At 37.6% G+C, this 20,613-nt stretch overlaps 1 protein-coding gene across 8 annotated transcripts in view; it reads right to left on the minus strand.

The window, feature by feature from the left end:
• Positions 1-20,613, minus strand: part of MPDZ (multiple PDZ domain crumbs cell polarity complex component) — a 102,806-nt gene that overhangs the window by 68,129 nt on the left and 14,064 nt on the right. For 7 of the 8 annotated variants that reach the window (XM_082301617.1, XM_082301622.1, XM_082301619.1 and 4 more), the window contains exons 4-12: positions 18,651-18,872; positions 17,578-17,717; positions 15,381-15,594; positions 12,989-13,117; positions 11,578-11,781; positions 7,822-7,936; positions 5,423-5,511; positions 2,823-3,018; positions 1,420-1,518 (exon numbers count right to left, since the gene is read on the minus strand). In XM_082301617.1, the coding sequence (XP_082157743.1) occupies positions 1,420-1,518; positions 2,823-3,018; positions 5,423-5,511; positions 7,822-7,936; positions 11,578-11,781; positions 12,989-13,117; positions 15,381-15,594; positions 17,578-17,717; positions 18,651-18,872 (1,408 nt within the window). The remainder of the gene's footprint in view (positions 1-1,419; positions 1,519-2,822; positions 3,019-5,422; positions 5,512-7,821; positions 7,937-11,577; positions 11,782-12,988; positions 13,118-15,380; positions 15,595-17,577; positions 17,718-18,650; positions 18,873-20,613) is intronic. The other variant, XM_082301620.1, reaches the window with a different exon arrangement.

Raw genomic sequence — 20,613 nt, forward strand, 5'->3', positions numbered from 1 at the left:
TTTTATTTTTAAAACCATGAGCACAACTGTGAAAGACTTTACTGTAAGCCCTAGAGGTCAATAATAGAATGCAAGAAGTCCAACCTCTTTGCTTTTTTTTATTTTTTTTTTTTGCTACTCATGTATATGCCCACATACAATGACACAAAATTCTAATAGCTAAAGAACAGCAGAACAGCAACGAACTTGGAAAGGAAGTGGGAAAAGTACAGTGACAGGCTAGGTAGCAAACTGTGGAAAATCTTAATTCTATTGAACATTTATCTGCAGGTCTGAAAAAAAGAAAAATGCTTTCTTCCTGCTCATTTTCCCCTCATTCACATTGTCTAGGCTCTACGGCAGAAAGCAATAAAAATTAGTATTTAGATACAACAGCCAGAAGGCACAGCAAGTTTAACAGGATACTACACATTCAAGGTCCATGGTCTTGGCTGTGTCTACAGTAAATATCAAAATAAACTCTTCAGATCTGAATGCTCATCAAAGGCAAAGACAAGGATCTTTATTACAAAGTTCTTGAATCCCACTGATTTTAGTAAGAATAGAAAACGACTAAGAATCTCAAACACTGTTTTAAGTCTAGTCATTGCTCAGAGACATTACTAAGCATAAAATCAGATCTTGCATGGTGTTCAAATAGGATATTGCTTTCCCCAAAGCCAAGACACAGTATCTGAAGGAAATACATTAAAAAGAAATGCCTTCAGCTATCCAGGAAAATCAAAAAGCATAATTTATGAAAAGATACATTTTGCAGAACTTTTCAGTTCCCCTTTTTACTCTGGAAGCACAAAAATGTTACACATCAAGTTATATCTGAATCTGAAAAACATATCATCACACAGGACTTCTGAAATGCAGAACAGTGTTCTAGGAGCTCAAGCAGGAAAAAAATACTCATTAGGAAATAAAAATTTTGAAAAAGTGTATGGGAAAATTTGGAAAATATCAGTGCACCAGAACTGACTGAATTTCAAACACTATCAGACAATACAGATTGAAATAAATGTAAACCCAAGAATTTGTTAAAAGGAAATTTGTCAGAAGATGTAGAAGCCCTGGAGCTGTAGCTGGGCAGTAAGATATTGTAAAGATAATGGGGAATGGGGAGGAAAAGGGTTTTTTTCTAGACTAGACTAAAAAGAGTAGCTATGCAAACCTAGACAAGGAGAGGGCTGTGCAAGTAGCCAAAGCAGACTGCTTCATGTGACATCTTCAGCACATAATTACTTGCAGGCACATATGGTAGTCCTGCTCCTACAGCACTCATGATCAAGAGTACACGATTAAATGTACAACTACTTTGACTTTGTAGTTCTACCTCAGCTACAGAATGCACAGAAGATGGAAAGACACACAAAACACCTGATCTTTGTGTAAGCCCATTGAAGTGCATTTTCACAAAATAAAATATTAAACCTTGAGAACCCGTTTCCTGTTGTTTCATGTCATCTCCAATATTTACCACACTGGCACTGCATGACAGTGATGGGGATGCCTGTTCTATTTCATTGTTATCTGAAAAAAAAGAAGAAATCTTTTCAGCTATTTAGCTATTTTGTATGTTTAATACTCATCAAGCTCACAGGTATGCTCTGGGGCACCAACTCTCTTTTTCACTGGACTTCAGAGTACCCATATTTGGCAAATGAAATCTGGCATGATGGGCCCACAAGAAAAATCACATTTCAAAGACATTGTCTTCTATTAATGCTTTGCCTTCTCCAGTGAGTTTTCAATGGAAAAAAAAAAACCAACAAAAAACCCAGCACAACTATCAGTACCTGCATTTCTATGACTGAATGAAAATATATCAAAATGTAACATCTTTTAGCAATCTTGTATTAATTTATTTTTTTTCCTTCGTGCAATTCAGAAAGCTGACACTGAAAACATAAATGCTACAGACTTGGAGATCTGCACACCTGGCACACTTTTCATATGTAGAAAACCCCTCCTACCATCAAGTTCTGTTATGTATGTTTCTGCCTGTCAGATGTCTTGAACACCTGCTGGCTAGAGAAACAGCATTCTGAACATTTCATCTATATTTCTTATTAAAGGTAGGAGTGAGAGGATGACATACAGATAACACGCTAGCGGGTCTTTGAAAATCTTGTGCAAGGTGGGGACTAGGCATCCGTTGACTGTGACATACTTTCACTGACACCAAATTACAACACAAGCAGCTGCTTTGTGCTTCTGGCCCTTGTGCAGGGTATCTTGTGTTTAAACACACTGACTTTCAATATCTGGCACATATACTTAAATATGTGCAGAATATGTAAGTTAAAGCTGCACTAATCTCATGTCATCAGCAGCAAAGTTAATACTGGTCTTTGGCTTCTGAACATTTTACACATCATTGTCAATACCCTATCAGCTTCTAAATACAAGCTCTCTGCTCTCATACCTGTAGTTTGTAACAAGAGTGAAAGGAGATGAGATTGGTTATGCTCATCATGGAGGGTCTTTCTCTGCTTCCTTTTGAATGCACTCTTGAGCATGAATAAAACATTTGCTGCCTTCTTACCATTCAAAAATTTGCAGGATCAAAGTCTTGAAGCAATTCAGCCAGAAGTGCAATCCAGGAGAGAACTTTCAACACTCACTTTGAAAATGTAGCAAATAATACCACTGTGTCTAAAAGATTAATCAAACCACAGTAGACAAAATTCCACCCTCATGCGCAGCAGCTTTGCACAGCAGCTCTGCCATCTGTAATAGGTACCTGGAATTAATCTGGCCCGTTTTATTTCCAGTTTGCATTTGAGAAGAAAAATGTTTCAAGCCAACTTTACAGAAAAGCCAGTTTTAATTACCTTTGGCTGTGGTACTATCCATTGTTTGGAAGAGTAAGTCCTTTTCAACAGGAGCACTGAAGTCCTCCTGGGATGGAATATGATTTTCCTGCTTAAGACCTCTTCTGATCAAAGTGAGCCGAACTGTTTGTCCTGTGTGCCGCAAAACTTCAACTGCTTGCTGGTTAGTAAAACCCTGAAGATTTGTTCCATCCACCTGCAGGATTAAGCAGCTTTTCAGTTCACCCAGGAAGAAAAAGTTCAGGGCAAAACAATGCAGTGAGCTCTTAGCATCTGTTAGCCTAAGCAAAAAGCAAGTGGAGGAGCAAGTGTGGGAAATGAAGTTGCGGGGAGCTCTCTCACAGAGAGCCTGCAGGTGCTGACAGAATACATAAACAACATTGTGCTTGAGCAGGTAGAAATGGATACGTTTCGATTTGCGGCCTTGGCGAAAACTGCCTGACTTAGAGCAATAAGCTTTTGCAAATTAAAGCAAATGCAGTTTTGTAGTTTCAAAATAAATATGCCTTATAAGAATAGAAATGTAGTAAAAATATACTTTATACAAGAAATAATAGTGATAAATAAAAGAGTAAAGAGTTTTGAGTTTAATAATAAAGTTTCCTAGAAAGTTAAGATGTATTAGTGTAAGCTTGTGCAATAGGCTACAATAGCAATATGTTTATTGGATAAGAAAGTATGCATTGCGGCAAATTATACACTGTTGATTGGTACAAATGTGTAGCAAGCTTTGTGGCATTTGCTTATTGGCCAAAAAAGTTATAAAAAGCCTTGTAGAGAGATAGTGAGGCGGGCTGCTGCTTCTTCAGCAAGCTGTTGCTACCTCACTGAGTTACTGCTACCTGGCATCTGTACCTGCTGCTGCTGCCAGGCCTACCACTTCTGCTATTGTTACTGTAACTACTGCCTTTGATATTAGAGATGCTGTTCATAATGACTCTGCTGTCTCATCCTTCAATAAACATGAGACTGATTCAGCAATAAATCATCTCAGTGACATCTTGTGCACACTTTAATCCCGGGACAACCCTGGAAATCCTGACAAGCAAGAACAAAACCCGTACAACTTTATGTAACTGGATATGCTAAGCACTCCCACTGAAGTACCCCACAGCTAGGTGACAACCAGCCCCACAGCAAAGAGGGGAGGAGTGCCCACCATGGTGCAGCCAGGAAGATCTGCTCTGCAAGGTGGGAGAGGATACAGCATGTGCTGTGCAGGGCATATTGTGCAGCCTTTCTGCTCAACCACTTCAGCCATCCCTACCTCCAAAGAGAAAATACTGGATGAATAAACCAACACAGCCATGGCTAGGAGTTCTGGAGAGAGAAGAGTAAGGAGAGACACATCGATCCACTGTGGTAGAAAGACCTACAGAGAGCAGTCATTCTGAGGTCAAGTAAACTCAGATACAGTGAAATCTACTAATGAACACCATGAAGTCCAATTTCCAAATAAAACACTGTTGCAACAAATCAGATGTTATTGATGGGTTATCATTTTAATATTTTAAAGAATAAAATTTTGGCCTCCTCTGTTTGAGACTATTTGATTATCTTATTAACTCAGAGGTTTTTTTCTGAAATTCAAAACTTTGGCATTTCTTAATTCTATCCCATTATCCCTAGCACCCACCACATTTTATTCTTCGCCCTGCAAACTCCACAATATCCCATTATTTCTACATCTACCCCACAGGGCCTTAAATTTCTTAAATACTTCTTACAATACTATGTTCCTTGACTCTTGTATTTGTTTCTGCCTATCTACACAACACATATACTTCATTATTTTAATTCCTCCTACATGAGGAATGGATCCCCTGGACCATTAGTCATCTGTCATCCATGTCTCAAATTCTTCTAAATATAAAGTAACTAAAAATCAGCTGGGACTATTTAATTTTTCCTCTGCACTTAAACAAACCATATTTAAAAAATGTTTATTATTCTTGGTGTCTGAGATCACTCAAATAATTTTCTCTTTCTGCATTTTCAGTAGAAGAAAACAAACTTTGGAATAATTCATTTTAGCCATTTGTACTCAGAATATAAATCATTACAAAAAAGATACATACTTCCACAAACAAACATGTGGACACTTTTGGAAAGAGGTCGTAACCTGTTCTTAGTGCTGTCTTCACACAAATGCAAGGACAGATCTATGAGAGACACAAAAATGCACTCCCTGCATCCAGGACCTGATTTCCACCACACAACCAACAGCTTACAGATGAAAATATGTTCTTCTTTCTCTGAACACCTAAAACTTTATTGACACATTTTTTTAAATAATTTTGAAAGCAGTTGCTCGATTTGAATCAAACTTTGAAATTTCACACTTACTAACCTCCTACTGATAAAGAGGATATACAATGATATAATCTCACATACAAAACAGATTTTTTTAAGAAATACAAGTTATGTGCAGGTAGCATATGTGCAGAAAACATGCAATGAGATAATCTGTTAAAAAAGGACTAAGAATTGCAACACTGACAGTAAATCTTTTAAGCAAGCACTAAATGAGCCTTTCTTTACAACTTAAAGAAGCAGAGTTTTGTAGACAAGTGATCTCACTTCTTCCTGTGTTTACTTACAACTATAATTTGATCTCCCACATGGATTCTGCCATCATGTTCAACAGCACTGCCTTTTGTAATGCTTTTCACAAAGATACCAGAAGCTTCTGTGATGAATAAACAGGAAAAATTAAGTTAACTAAGTTATTAAGAAACAATTTAAATAATGCAACTAAAGGCATCAGTCAAAGCAAGGGGAAAAAAAAAGAAAACACAATCTCTAAGTAAGATAATAAAAGAATCATAAAGAAAGTAATGATTTAAGAAAAACATACATATTACTATTATTTTTGAAAAGAATGAGCCAGATTAATGTCTGCTTGCATTGGAGCAGATTTCATTCAAAATCTTACAACCTCAAATTCACAATTGTTGCTGCAAAACAAGAAATATTGTAACTTACTTTAATCTAAATGTTGAAACCAACATTGACAAAAACCGTATCTCTGACTTTTTCCAGATTTGGACAGAAAACTCAGTCGAACACACTAATCTTGCAATTTCTAAATTTCTGAATTTTCTATGTACTTAATAACCATTTAAGAAAAAGCATGTTTGGAGAGCCAAATTGAGAAAATTATAAGCAAACAGGACTACATTTGAATCAGCTTTTAACTGCAGTTATCAATATTTGATAAAAGGACACAAAGTTTTAAAAACCCCAGAAAAACAACAAAATGAAACAAAAAAACCCCCCATCAAAACAGAAACATTTTAGCTACTAACTAGTTACTACTTTTGAATCAGAAGGAAAAGCAATATATTAAAAACAACTACAGAAGGGACATTTTACTAAAGGAAAACATTTCAGGAAAAGCACACTTGCCTTTGAAAGAACTTCTACAGCTCAATAAAGTGAACATATATTGAGTTCCTACATGCACATTTTGCACAGCTTACATGAAAACAGGAAAAATAACAGCGTAAACTGGCATGAAATCATTCTGATGGTCACAGGCCTGCAACACTGGTATCAGAAATCTTAACAGCATCTACTCTCTCTGAACAAATGTTCCCACTCTGTAAAATGAATATGCTTGATGTGAAGATAATCCACTACAAAACGCATTTTAAAAGCTGCCACAGCCTTTGCAAACCTCAAGCTAACTTTTAGCTGGGCCTTAATATGACAAAAGTTATAAGGAAGGAGAGCTAATGACTCAATTCAATTTAGGAAAAATAAGATTACATATATATTTAAGTCACCTCATTGACAAGTTTCTTTTTTTTTGCTGGGTTTTTTTTGGTGGGGGGAGGAGGAGTCGGGCTTTTTTTAAGCAGCTGTTTGCCCAGGTTTAGTGCATAATTACATCACTGGTTGTTCCAACTTCCAAGCATTTTTATATCCTGCAACAGCTGTATGATAACATGACAAGTTATTTGTCATTCACAAAAAATTCAGCCATGGTACTTGTTGTCCAGTAGTTTTATTGCTGCTTCTCTGACAGCAAAGTTGTTCTGCAACTGGTAAGTCACAAAATTGAGTTACCCAATTAGTTCCTAAAACAAGAATATTCTCTAACACAGTTACATGCAGCACAGTAATTTCATATCCAAACACTAAACCAGTTAAAATATGCTCTCAGATCTATCACATGTTCTACACCTTAATTTGTCTTTTGAGGATTCAACTGGAAGCTGCTAAAGAGCGGACCTACACAAACTGTGATTGTCTAGTCCAGTTTTTTTAATCCAACAAATTATAGCTATAAATTTCCAATAATATAGCTTAAACCTATCCATACATTTTTCGAACAATATACATGTGGATACAAGTCAAACCAACAGCTCTTTGAGAAATTTTATGGCACATTGAACAAACATCCCTGCCTAGCAATACCGAATTTGCCAAATTTCCCTTACGGAGGCCTAACACAGTTCTGAATAATTTTTCTGAAAAATGTAGTGGAAATTACAAAGTAAAAATAAACAACCATACACGAACATTTACATGTTTATTTCTTTAAATAAATATATTTATTGTCTGCCACAGCCCACAGGTGAAGAAACATTTATTATATCAAGAGATCAGTAAAGAGTTCTTGATGTGCCAGCTGCATTATACACATTGTTTAAAAATTAATAACAATACCTCTTAAAACTACTCAGAATTCTACTGTGTTGTCTTGTAAGAAGTCTAGTTCTAACAAAAAGGCCTCAACCTATTTTACGACAGTTTTTCAAAAACACGTAAGCACAAGCTTTAGCCGAACGTGAAGATAAAAACTGATTTAAAAATACTGAGGTGGGATTTTATAATATCGATTGCTTTTATTCTTTTTCCTTTACAAACTACAAATAGATTTTAGATGGGTAAGTGTTCCTTTAATAGAAGCTATTCCAAAATTAAGTCTTTGATGTACATACACCATAGTATGCAATAGACTGCATACTAAAGTGCAGGAATCAACAATTACCTGATGTCTTGTCTCCAATGTAACCAGCAATAGTTATTCCTAAACCCTGGTTGTTTTTAGTGAGTTCAACATTGAATTTCTCCCCATCTTCAAAGCTATCAACAGAAGCATCATCCTAATAAGAAAAGCATGATTAGAAAGGAAGCTTAATTTTCTTTAAAGTTACACCACATTCTTTATTGTCAGTAATACGCAAAATTAGATACAAACATAAAAAAGGAAGTATGAAATTTGCTTATGTCCTTATTTGCTGTTCATCAGAGAAGCAAGAAATAGGTAACATTCCTCATGGTAAAGCAATGCAGGGCAGGTCATGTCCTCCCTACCCCACTGCTCTGGGATATTACCTCTAATCTATCAAAACAGTTACTAAAATGACTGGTGAAATCTGTACAAAATGAACAATTAATTTCTTTTACAGTAAGTTACATATATATGTACATTAATATGTAGCTTGCTGCCTTTCTGGGACCTCCTCGAAGCTAGCTTTAGACTGCTGTGTTATCAAAAAGAAGAAAAAAATTCTGAATTGCATTTTGCATTCTATTTGTTTAAATTTCTCTTCATTAACTATATGTATCTTCTTAAAACTTGTCAAGTTTAAAATATACTAAAAGCTGTCACTAGTGAGGCAATTACACCTCTTGCTTTTGAAAACTTAAGAATTGTGTTTTAGCACATAGCAGTTAATACTTTCAGCTAGCTAAGTAATTACAATCTCCATTAATACCTGCTATAACTCTCTGAATTTCAATAACAATTAATTTTGGGGTTAATTAATTATTGTTGTTAATGAAAATGGAATACATATTAAAATCCTATTTTAACAATAGGGGGTTTGTATTGAAAGTTTGTATTCTGTTCTTTCTGCATGCCAAACAGCAGCTAATTTTTTTTTTAAGTGCCAATATGGCAAGCAGGCAGATAGTAACTAAACCCAGTTTGACTAGATAAGTATGTGCTGAAGAAGACTTCAGGAGAGCTATGATGGTACTTGCTAAAAAAGAATCTGACTTGAGCGCTTTATCCGAGCAACTCCACCACAAACCAAATTAAACACAAGAAAAATAAATTTCTACTGCATTAACCATCCCTCTGAAAACACAGGATTATTTTGGCCACAGCTAATGCCACTAAAAAAGATCCAACTTCTACAGCTTCATGAATTTTTACAGGATAGACATCTGCAGGTAATATGACAAGAAGTGCCCATTTTGCAAAGCCATTCTGGTCTCAATAATAGTTTTAAGAGCATCACGAAGACTCCACCCAAACCATATTTGACAGGAAGAAACTAAAAAACCAAGTTGTTCATATCATCATCTTCACTCCAGACCCAAATCAATGAGTCTTGCATGAGTTAAAAAGGTGCTCCTTCCAAGAATATGACTTTGTACAGGCAGAAGCAGTTCAAAAATAGCCTGCCTCCCGCCAGTACATAAGTACCAGGAAAGAGGTATTGAAAAGTATGGAAACTGGGAAGGTGGCAAAAACCTCAAAATGTGCCCCTTTGCTGCTTTGAGCTATTTCGTCAGTACTAGAAATCGTATTTTTGCTGCAGCTGCAGATACATCTTTTAACATTGCATCATATAACCTCAAAAAGGCAAATACTATAGAAATATACATAGATTAAATTACCAAATTCAATTTATTTTGAGAGATGCATTTCAGACAAGAAATAGGAGGGCTAATTATCAATCCCTTTATCTAAAATGCAGAAAGGTTTTACACCTCTGAGTGCTGTAAGCACACCAAAGTACTAGTTTGTCTCTCCTCTTCGATGCTCAGGAGCCTCCATGTTAAAATTAACTTTCTTTGCCTTACAGCTACAAAACAGGGGATGAATACATGTTAGGTTTTCACAGATATCATTATAATGGACAGAGACAAAATGATAGTATCACCATCATAAATTGTTGGATAACAATCATGCATAAATTGCAAGGACGTTTTCTCTTCTGACGTGACTTATCTCAAATCTACATTGTAACTGGGAAGAAAATGTGTAGAAAAACTACAGGAAAAAGTAAAACAAAAAATTCTGTCTGGGGTAGGCTCAAAAACAACAAACTTTTTCTTCTGTCATGTCATACATGAAATCCCTATTTGTGCTTGGTCTTTGCATATTAAGTGCTTTAAATAATTAATTTTGAGTTAATTATTTTTAAATTGAATGTTACAATTAACCCATCAGCCCAGGTACAAAAATCCAGTTCCATTATCAGTGTTTCTATTTGTTTAAAGTTTATTAATAGAGCTTGTACCCTTCCCAGTTAAAATTTTCCCAGTTAAAAATCACAAACTTGCCCCTTTTCAAGCTACAAACCACTGGTACACCATAAGAGTTACCTTTCCTGTGTTTACTGTATACTTTTACAAGTGTTCTGAGGTGTGTTGGATGTATTTTAATACTTTTTGTAGGTGTTTCACTTGCATTTTGATTCCAAGGCCAAAACCCCCCCACCCAGTCTTAATAGCCAGCAGCTATTTCTAGCTACAGAGCCATTACTCTGCAGGCAAGTTCCATGGCAACCTGAATACCTGAATTTTAATGAAGGCATTGTATTCCCTTATCTCTAACTGATACCACCCCCCCTTGACAACGATGAGCCATTGGTGGACAGAGATGATCCATCAAAGGGAAAGCACCAATCGCCTTGGACCGAAGGGGCGGGCTGTGGGCGGATTGGGGGCGGAGCAAAAACTATAAAAAGGACGAAGCCGAGAGGCGGGCTCTCTTCTCTCTTCCCCTCTTGCTCTCTCCAGACTAGCTGTGGGAGACATCGGTGCTTGGCATTAAAAGCCTTACCCCTTTTAAGGGGCTTTTAGTAATTTTTTTAAGTCAACCCAGCACTGCAAGTTTTTTCTCTACCTGAGGTCTAGTGCTGTCTCAGCCAGAAGATCTCAAATCCCTGTGCTCCTGGGGCATACCATCTACCGAGCCATAGGATCCCAAATTTTTATATTTTTCTGATTTCTGTAATTTTTCAATTTTTTCTGTTTTCAAGAAATTAATCTTTTTAAGAGTTGTCTCATTTCTCACAAGTCATAAATTTACTTCAGATACATTTTAATGTATCTGATCATAGCCATATGTAGCAAAACAGTACTGTTTCTGACTCCCATGAAACCAGACTCTGTTACAATCATGCAAATTACCTATTTTGTAAAGGTTTTGAGCTGACAAGTCATGATAATTTTTACAGCATTTTTTAAGTGACTGAGAGTTGTAGATGAGTAACAATACAGAGTACAATCATCATCAGGGGAGTAAGGGTAGCAGCTGGCTGACTTTTTTTAGTAAACATCTAGCAAATGAGCAATGCCAGGCGATGTAGGGAAGAATTAGCGTCTGTGTGCTGGTTGGCACAGAGAGGAAAGTTGTGATGAACAGATGAAACTATATGGAAAGAAAAAAGGCAGGCAGACAGAGAAATGCTAAATAGTCAACTAGTTCTGTCTGAACAAAAGACTGTGTTGCTTCAGTTGTCCCAATATAATAACATACCCTTACAAGCAACCCAGAACAAGTTGTTAATCAGATCGTATTTATGGCAGTCCCAAAAGTCTTCAACAATACAGTTCCTTGCCCTAGAAACTCATTACAATTAAATTCTCCTAGATTGTCAGATGAGAATAGTGCTACTGGGGAAGAAAATCCGAGATTTTGAGAACACAAACACAAAAGACATTCAAATAGGAGTTAAAAAGAAAGGAAGTTTGCAATGGGTTGCATATGTTCACTGTTGCTTACCTGTTTCTCTGCTGTAGAGGTTGGTACTGGTGTACCTGGAGGAACTGCTGGTAGAGGTGGCTCCTCAACAGGACCTCTTGCAATTACCAGTTTCACTCTATTTCCACACTGCCTTAGAACTTGTGCCACCTGCTCACTGCTCATTCCAGCTAGGTCTGTATCACCAATTTTCAAGATGTGATCTCCACTACACAATCTCCCATGCTGAAGGAAAAATAATGATGAAAAAATGCCATTTCTCCCATTTACCATACAATTAGAGCACATAGCTTTAGTCACTTTTAAGACATATGAATCAGGCAACTTTTTTTGGATGCCAAGTCAATATCTTGGTAACACAGAAAACAAAAGGTTGCCTAATGGCTCACTAATGTTACTTGTAATTTCCCCAGAAATATCCAGGAGATCCTTTTTCAAGATGTCACGCAAGCACAGAGAAAAATTGTATTTAGCTATGGTTACTTCTACTGGTGCTTAACAACTGCATGTAGATGGCAGAACTTTGGGTTTCATTTCCAAGCACACTTCCAAAAGACATCATGCAAACATATATTCAGCTTTGCACTGCTACTAAAAAAACTGCTAGTAGTAGTAGTAACAGGATTAACCATGACTTCAAAATAAAATTAATTTCTTACTGTGATCCAGCTATCTGTATTGCTTTACACTGGTTTACTCTCTTACTGATTTACCCTTAATTAATAAAAAACTTCACATGAATTTAGGTCATATGATGAGTATTACAGAGACAGGCTTGTAAAAGGAACCTATCTACTGGTTCAGGGAAAAGAGAGCAGCAGTAAATCCTGTTCATGCATGTCCAGGCCCTGTTATCAGACCTCTACTGCTTTTGTTGGAAGATTGACCAGTCTCTATGCCTATTCAACCCTTGACCATCATTAGTGCAGTCCTAGGTACCTGTCCAATGAACAAGCTTAAACTAAGCTGTGATAACCAAATTCAATTCACATGAGCCCTTCAGGCAAGAGCAGAGCCTGTGTCTTGAAGCAGACACATGAAGCCACATACCTGCTCCAAGCTTCAGTAAGCTCAGTGGAGAAAAGCAGATGCTCTTAGCTGTTAGGGCACAGCAAGTCAATGTTTGGTGTACCCTCTACCCCTGATTACAACCAGCACATTCATGAAAGAATTAAGACTCTAAATGCATATGCACAAAACATATATAATGTTACAGATTTGAAAATGTGATTTAGAGCCTAATCCATCTTTAACATTTAAATGCAGAGACTCCTGCACTAAACACACCTTTACAGAGGAAAAATTTCAGTAATTACTGCTTCTTTTTTTTACATTTATTTGGATAAAAGCTACCACTATTTGGTGTGACCATGAAAGTAAAGAGTAACTTCACACCTTACTGAACAGTAACAGAGAGGTAGGTTGAATTTACCTGATCAGCCACACCTCCTGGGAGGATGGTTTTAACAATCACTCCAGTTGACTTTCCTCCCACTATCCCAAATCCCAGACCTGAGCCATCATTCACCAACTCTATGGTCTCCACATGCTGCCAGTGAACCTACAAGGAATAAATATAAGCTTGTAAATGATTAAAAACATAGAATCATAGAATTGTTCCAGTGTAAAAAGACCTTTAAGATTATCAAGTCAAACTGCTAACACACATGTTAGAACTTGCAAACTATTTTCTCTTATTTCTTGAGCCTGTTTCTGAGAATGGAAGGTTGGAGGAAGATGTACATATAATACCTTTTTAACAATTACTATTAGGTGTAATATTACATAAAACCAGAGTTGGGTAATGGGTCAGACCTTTTAAGAACTTGTTGAATGAATTTAAGCAGCAGCCTAGGGCTGCCCACCTTCATGCCCCTTTGCAGTCAGAAAATACTGCTGCTAGAAAACCACAAAGGACTGGAAATTAAAATCTTCAGATAAGTGCATGTTCACATCAGCCATTATAACAAAGCACAGGAGAAAGCAAAGTCCCAATTCAGTATTTTTTAAGGATGAAAGCAGCACCAAGTATTGTGAGGCAGCTATCAGCAGAATTACCTCATGTAATGAACAAAGACTTCTGGGTTGTCTGATGGCAACAGCACTAGAATAAAGTAGCTCTGATGACAGACTTTGTGTTCTGACAGGAGCAAAACTGCTCGGAAAGAAAGACAGATGCTAACTTGCTCGCATGGGGCACTGCTTGAACAGACAGCTGGAAGCTCATGGTATTATTTCTCCTGAAGAAGAACTCACACAGCAAACTCATCTGACATTTAAAACTGCAGCTGGTGCTGCACCAGGTACACTCTTGAAATAAGCATTTATTTTGGAATAATCAAGGCATTGCAAATTCAAAGCCCTGTGGTACTTGTTTGGAAATTCAGTCTTAACATAAATCTAGGGTGATCAAGCAAAGCCTGAAGGAAAAAGAATGGCTCCTAGTGTCCTGCACTTGAAAGCAAAGAGAACACGAGAGTTGGGAAAGGCATGCTAAAAAAAGCAGCATCAGCTGTGGCATGTTTGTAAGGAGCATCTTTTCAAGCAAGGGAAACTGTTCAGTGAATACAGAGGCAATCGCACAGAGGAAGAAGTGTGCCACAGCAATACTGCAGGAGAACAGGCTTCTCCCATGTGCTGGCAGGAAAAGTTAGGTCAGTCAGCTGCACTCCTGCACACAGGTAAAAAGAATAATTCTGACATTCCTTCACTAAAGGTTTTATGCTAATGATTAAAAAGCACTAGAACAGTTCCTTTTTCCTGACTGATTGCTCTCTATACTTCTGGTAATTGACTCCCTTGAAGAAGGGCCACAGATGACTGAACAGCAAAACCTACAGAAACTGAATATAAATTGTTACATCCCTGGACAAGCCATTACGTGAGTAAGACAAGAGGAAGAGAAAGTACAGTTACTATCACCATGTTTCTGAACTGTGTTGTCTACACCTAGATGTGCAAAAGCTCTCAAAAGAAAGGCATTGTAGCAGGGCTGTGTTTTGGGGAGTCCTTAAGTGCATCTTTTAACTTTACTGGAGCCCCCATGCTAATAGACAACAGAGAAACAAACACAAAAGCACCCATCCAGCTGGTGGTGCAGATCAGATTACAATGCCTCAAAAATTGTTTGCTCAAACAGAAGGCAAAGAAAAAAAGATCCCGTTTACTGCAACCTCAAAACATAGCTTCATCAAGTGTAGGAAGAGACAGGATGGAATTGAACTGCGGGCTGTGGGAGGTGCCTGCAGAACACCATGACAGGACAAAGAAACTTATCTCCACTTGACCTTGGGGGGGAGGAGATGCCACACGGCAGAGCCCTGTGGAGAGGAGCCTGCCAGAACAGGGTGGACAGCGAGTGATCACCCCCATATAGGGACATTAAGAAAGTGTGTTACTGACATGGCAATGTAATAGGTCGCTTAGTGAAAAATACCATATAAGGAAACACTGGGTTTTGAAGAAGTGTAAAAAACCAGCTTCACTCCTTTGAATAAATATCTCAGATTCCCTGCCGGTCTGAGTCCATGCCTTAGTCATTACATCAATCAACTAAGGTAAACATGCTGTATTTGCATTAGTAGATACAGATAATTTGACAGATGGGAAGAAGGAATACATCCAAGATAAAGACTTTTCCCCCAGAAAGCCTGACTATTTTCTACTCTTTGTAGGGAAAAGGTACAATAAAGATAAACAGAAGAAAAACCTCAAGAACTGTGAAGTAATGTACATATAAGTTACAAAAAATAACTCAAAAGACTATATGCAGTAAGTACATGACTGCACAGAACTGAATACACAGACGTTTGGGATATACTCACCGGGTTGGAATGGGCTGAAACTGTGCTAGCAGCAGATGGAGACCGGGAAACTACAGGACTGATGAGCTGAGGAAAAGTGCCTCTAGCCACAACTAGCTGGACATTATCTTTTGCTTTCTGCAGAATGCTGATAGCCTGCTGATGTGTAATTGTCTGATCAAGGGCTTGTCCGTTAATAGCAAGGATTTGATCTGCTTCCTTCAGCTTTCCATCTCTGTCACATAGGTGTAAACGGGGAAAGGGGATGACAAAATAAATAAGAAAAATCAAGGAAGCATTGCCACAGAAATTGCAATATTTTGACAATTTTCCAGTATTTTTAATAACCTGGTCTCTATTCCCCCCACTTTTTTAATTCCCCCCCTGCAGTTTTGCTGAAAGGAGCTGATGTGGCACCCTGGTGATCACTCCCTTTGAAGCTAATCCCACTGCCACTTTCCCCTGGCTACTACCCCCTAGCCAGCTTTCTTCTCCCTGAACCCCCATGCGAGACTAAGCATATTAATCTCAGTCGCTCCCAACCACAGCCTGGGAACTTATGTTTATCCTTGACTTTGAGGCTCTTGCTTTACAGACCAAGTGCCCCACTTTGTTCAGTGCGCCCATACTGAATATTCATCAAACCATGGAGTGGAACATACTTTCATCAATATGTTACAGAAACAAACTTTGTTTTGCTGAAAAACAAGGGAAAAAAAAAGAAAAGAAAAAAAGAAAAAAGCAAGGACAAAGAAAGAAACAGAACAAAAATGATAAAGTAGAGCCCTTTTATAAACAAGGAAAAAAGCCCTGAACAAATCAAAAAAATCCTCTTCACTTTCTGACAAAGGAAGCATCACTGTAAAATTACATACTGAGTCCTTCCCCAGATCTACTGCAAAGGAAGTGTATGAAGCTTACACAGTTGAATCACCCTCTCTTTCCTCCACTACTTCTTTGCATCCCAAAGTGGCAATGCTTTGAAAACAAAGGGCAGCAAGGAAAACAAGGATCTCTACTACTCCAGCTTTTGTGAGCACCTACACTGTAGAAACTGAGGTAGAGCACTCAGGAAAAAGACTATTTAGCTTCAACCCATAGCATTTCACTTGTGAATTTGAACTGTTTTTCAGAGTGCTCTCAAAAACTTATTATAAGTCCTGTAACAGCTGTTGAATGTTCCTTTTCTGACAGTGAATCAGGCAGGGCCTGATTCAGTAAAGATAGGTCTCACCTCCAAGCAGTAAGTGAAGTAAAAGCAAATACCTCTCAAATGGGAAGGAAACAAACAAACAGAAAAAAAAAAAAAAGAAACAAAAAACCCACCTAAACCAAAACAAAAATAAACAAACAAAAAGAGAAAGTGGAATTTAGGGAGAGCCAAAAATATTGTAGAGATAGAAAGCATGTCACATTTTGTAACTGATTAACTGCAATTAACTCTGTAGACCATGTTCTTGTCTGTCTTGCCCATGTTCTTATTAGATTTACAGTGCTCAGATCACAAATAATCCGAAAATTTCTCCCTAAAGCATGGTGAGAAACAGCACCAATATGACTCAGCCTCTCCACACAAAATATGGAGTATACCACAAAGCAGTTTGGGCCAGGATCCTGATCAGCAATACACCTCACCAGTTTGCAGTAAACCAGTGCTGCTGCCATTTACCATTGAGTTTGTGTACTCCCTTGGGCATTTCTCTCAACATTAGTTGTGGAATCTGAGTTCAGCAAGCTATCATGATTGCTGAGCTTCTGTAATATCAGCTGAATATCTCTGTGAATGTCCCTGCCTTTAGGCCAAGACTTGCTTGACTTTAAGGCTGGGTTTCACACCTGCTCAATGGGACTCTACCTAACAAGTAACAGTGCCAGATACAGCTGACTTTTGTGCATCATATTGTTCTTCAGTGCATTCAAGGACAGCAAAATATGTATTCCAACTCTAAAAGAAATGACATAGAACAGTAGCTTCCCTTTTTTTCCTATTTAAAAAGCCCAGGGAAATGACATTGGTAGTTTCCATAAATTGAGAACAGTTCATACGATGCCTGTTACAACCCTATATAAACTGTGGCAAGTAATTTTACATCTGTAATGATGCTCAGAATATGGAGAGAAACACACCGTTGTACCACAGAAGTAACAGCAGTAACACAACTGAACTGCAGAGTCACATTAACACTTGGTATAGTAAAATATTCAGTAGTAATCTTACCTATGCGCCACACTTCCCTCCTGGATTTCCTGCACAAATATTCCTAGTTCTCCCCTGTTTTCACTCTTGAGTCCCACAACACTGAAGCCCAGACCACCACTTAGAGGTTTAGTAAGGTCAATTGTCTCAACAAGTCGACCCTGTTCAGCAAAAGGTTAAAAATGAACAAAGGTTAAAAATGTTGAAAAGCAGTAATAATAAATGTGGTAAACAACTCGGAAACGAATTTCTAATTACAGCTACAGCTGGGCAAGACCACACAAGCTAATAACTGAAACAGAGTTGTTCATTTCCCATTTCTTGCTATCATACAGAAAATATTTGAGAAATAAATATTATTACAACCCAGAAGAGGAAATCAGGAAATAAAAGATAAATATGAAGAGTTTTGGTTTGGTAGTGACTGAAGTAGGATATATATCTATTTTAGAGGGTACAGAACAATTTTCAAGCAAAACCAGGAAAAGAGGATGAATTTTAGAAAGATGAAAAAAAGTTGGACTACTCAAAAGGCTCTCCTGAACACCATTAGATGTCTCCAATGCTGCTCTATTACGGATTTAATAGATAAATCCTAGGATATATGCCTGGGCATTCCCAGCTCCAGCCACTGCAGGGACTCATGCACCATTTTTGCCTACTACATGAAAGTAGTAGGATTACAGAACAATGCATAACAAGGTCAAAATTTTCCACTTTATTTCCAACAAAGTCATAGAACTAGCTTTCATTAATTATGCATACAAGAACACGCTCTCCCTCATATAGTATATCTCCCTCATGCACAGAGCAGCAGTTCTACAATGAGCATGGAAAAATAATGGCATGCTGATCTGTAATACACACACTGGTCAGCTAAGGACAGTAGTTCACAAGTGACAATATAAGGGCCAGTTTTTCAACTGCCTTCTCATCTACTAATTGTTTCTCAAACTAAAAGGTTACTTTTATATTATACAGTAAGTGAGCACTGGTTTGTGTAGTAACTCAATTGATTTTAAATAAATACCATGTATCTTAATCCTCAGATAATCAGTAATCCATATTTTGTGGTTATTATATGACAAGGTTACCTGGGACATGTTTCTGATCAGCTGCTCAAAGTCATCACTAGAGAACTTCCCATTAATCTGAGGCGTAATGGATCTTATTGATGCTTCTAGCACAGTAGCTGGACTGCCATTCTGCTGAGCCAACAAATATGACTCATTAAGTGGCAAGGACCCCACGTTCACACCATGATGGAGAAGCTGAGGGAATTCACCACTGGAATGTATGGGAGGTGTAATGTTTACCTGTAAAAGATTGAAGGCAACACGGATCTATAGGCACAGCAGAAACCTTCTCATTAGGCAAGATCATAAGCCAGTTGATCATTAGAAGTACTTCAAATTCCAATTTGCAATTTTTAACAGACATGTTAAGAAGAAAAATTATCTTCGATATTTATACTCAATGTAAAGTTGTGAACTACAAGCATAAAACACAAAAGTAATTGATGAGAACAACCTAAAATTATTTTCCACACTGTCTAAAATTCTTTAGTTCCCATCAACATAGCATCTTGAAAAATTCCACCACAGTGTTAGAGGTAAACAAATAGGAACAAACTTTTTCTAAGTATCAATATTTAAGGAAAAAAAACCCCACAGTTATTTTACAAGAAAAAGTATGTGTATACTGATGAAAAAATAAGGAAATCTCACAGCTACACGGAAAACAAATTTCACTGGTCAGAGTTTCCACATCACTATGTACTATAGCTACCAACGTGACTATCTGCATGAGCTAGGATTAAATATAAGATTACTGAACAAGGCTAAAACCACTAGGCTGATCTGAAAGTCAAAATCATATATTCACACAGACAGACTTTACAACACACTTTTCTTAGAACAGAAAAGAAAGTAAGAAAATTCTCCATTTAGCACAGCCACTGATGCCTTTTCCTGGTCTTAAAATCAAGAGTCATACACGGTTAGAAGGGGAAAAGGGATTTTACCTTGGTATTTACTTTAAGGATCCTTAGGTGTACATGTCCAGGTCATACGCATCGAGATGTACCCCACCGAGTCTTTCCCTGTGTCTCTGTCTTTCTTCTCGTGTAATCCCCCCAACATTGGGTATAACATTATAGGCTTCACTAATTAGCAGATCTATCAAAGATTCCCCAATGAGAGGCTCGAGCGAGCCCCTCTCTCCAAGGAACCTTCCCCTGGATGGTTCTATCTTGGTTTACAGAATGTGTTCTGGAGAGGACCTTGGGCTCTGGGGCACACTGATCCCTAGCTACGAAGCTTCTAAAATGTTTAGTCTCTTAGCTTAACAAACAAGTCCAAGAATGTAGGCAAAAAGCACTAGGAATACAGAAGCTGTAAAAAGGTATAACAGGGGTATAACAGGGGTTTAAAAGAAAAGGCAAAAATCTTCATGGCATCACCACAGTAAATCACTTCTTTTCAAGCAGATCTGTGCCAAGCAATCAAAGGAATGGCTGCTGGCAATACAAAGCTCAGGTGAAGCAGAAACCCTCATTTGCCTTTCGTCCCACTTGCCTGTGGACTGTCAATTGGTACTGCTTTACTCCAGATAAATTTGCTTCATACTTGCCTAGCACACTCGCCATCATATTGCAATTTCAAACACTTTTCATAGTTTTATGATGCACACTTTCTAGCATTCTGCATCACAATACAGAAACCTAAGGCTCCCCTTCCTTAAGTCATATTTTAAACTTCAAGTATCAATAAAAATTTTAAAACAGTAGACATATTCTAAAATGTCTACCAGTCTCAACTCTTCAAGCATGTTACTTCTATTAGGTTCATCATATCAATCCTCCAACAGTTCAATCATTAAAAGGTCAATACTGTTCTCCATCATACAATTCCATCTCATTTGAGTGTTTTAGGAAAATGCAATAAAAGAAACATAATTTGTTGAACAAGTTATGTGCCTGGGAAGGCCCTCAAGTTAAAGAAAAAAATACCACAAGGCAACTGGAAAGGAAAGTTCTCAACAGCATTTTTAAGTCTG

The sequence above is a fragment of the Coloeus monedula genome (genome assembly GCF_965178545.1).
Source record: "Coloeus monedula genome assembly, chromosome: Z".
NCBI classification, from domain to species: domain Eukaryota; kingdom Metazoa; phylum Chordata; class Aves; order Passeriformes; family Corvidae; genus Coloeus; species Coloeus monedula.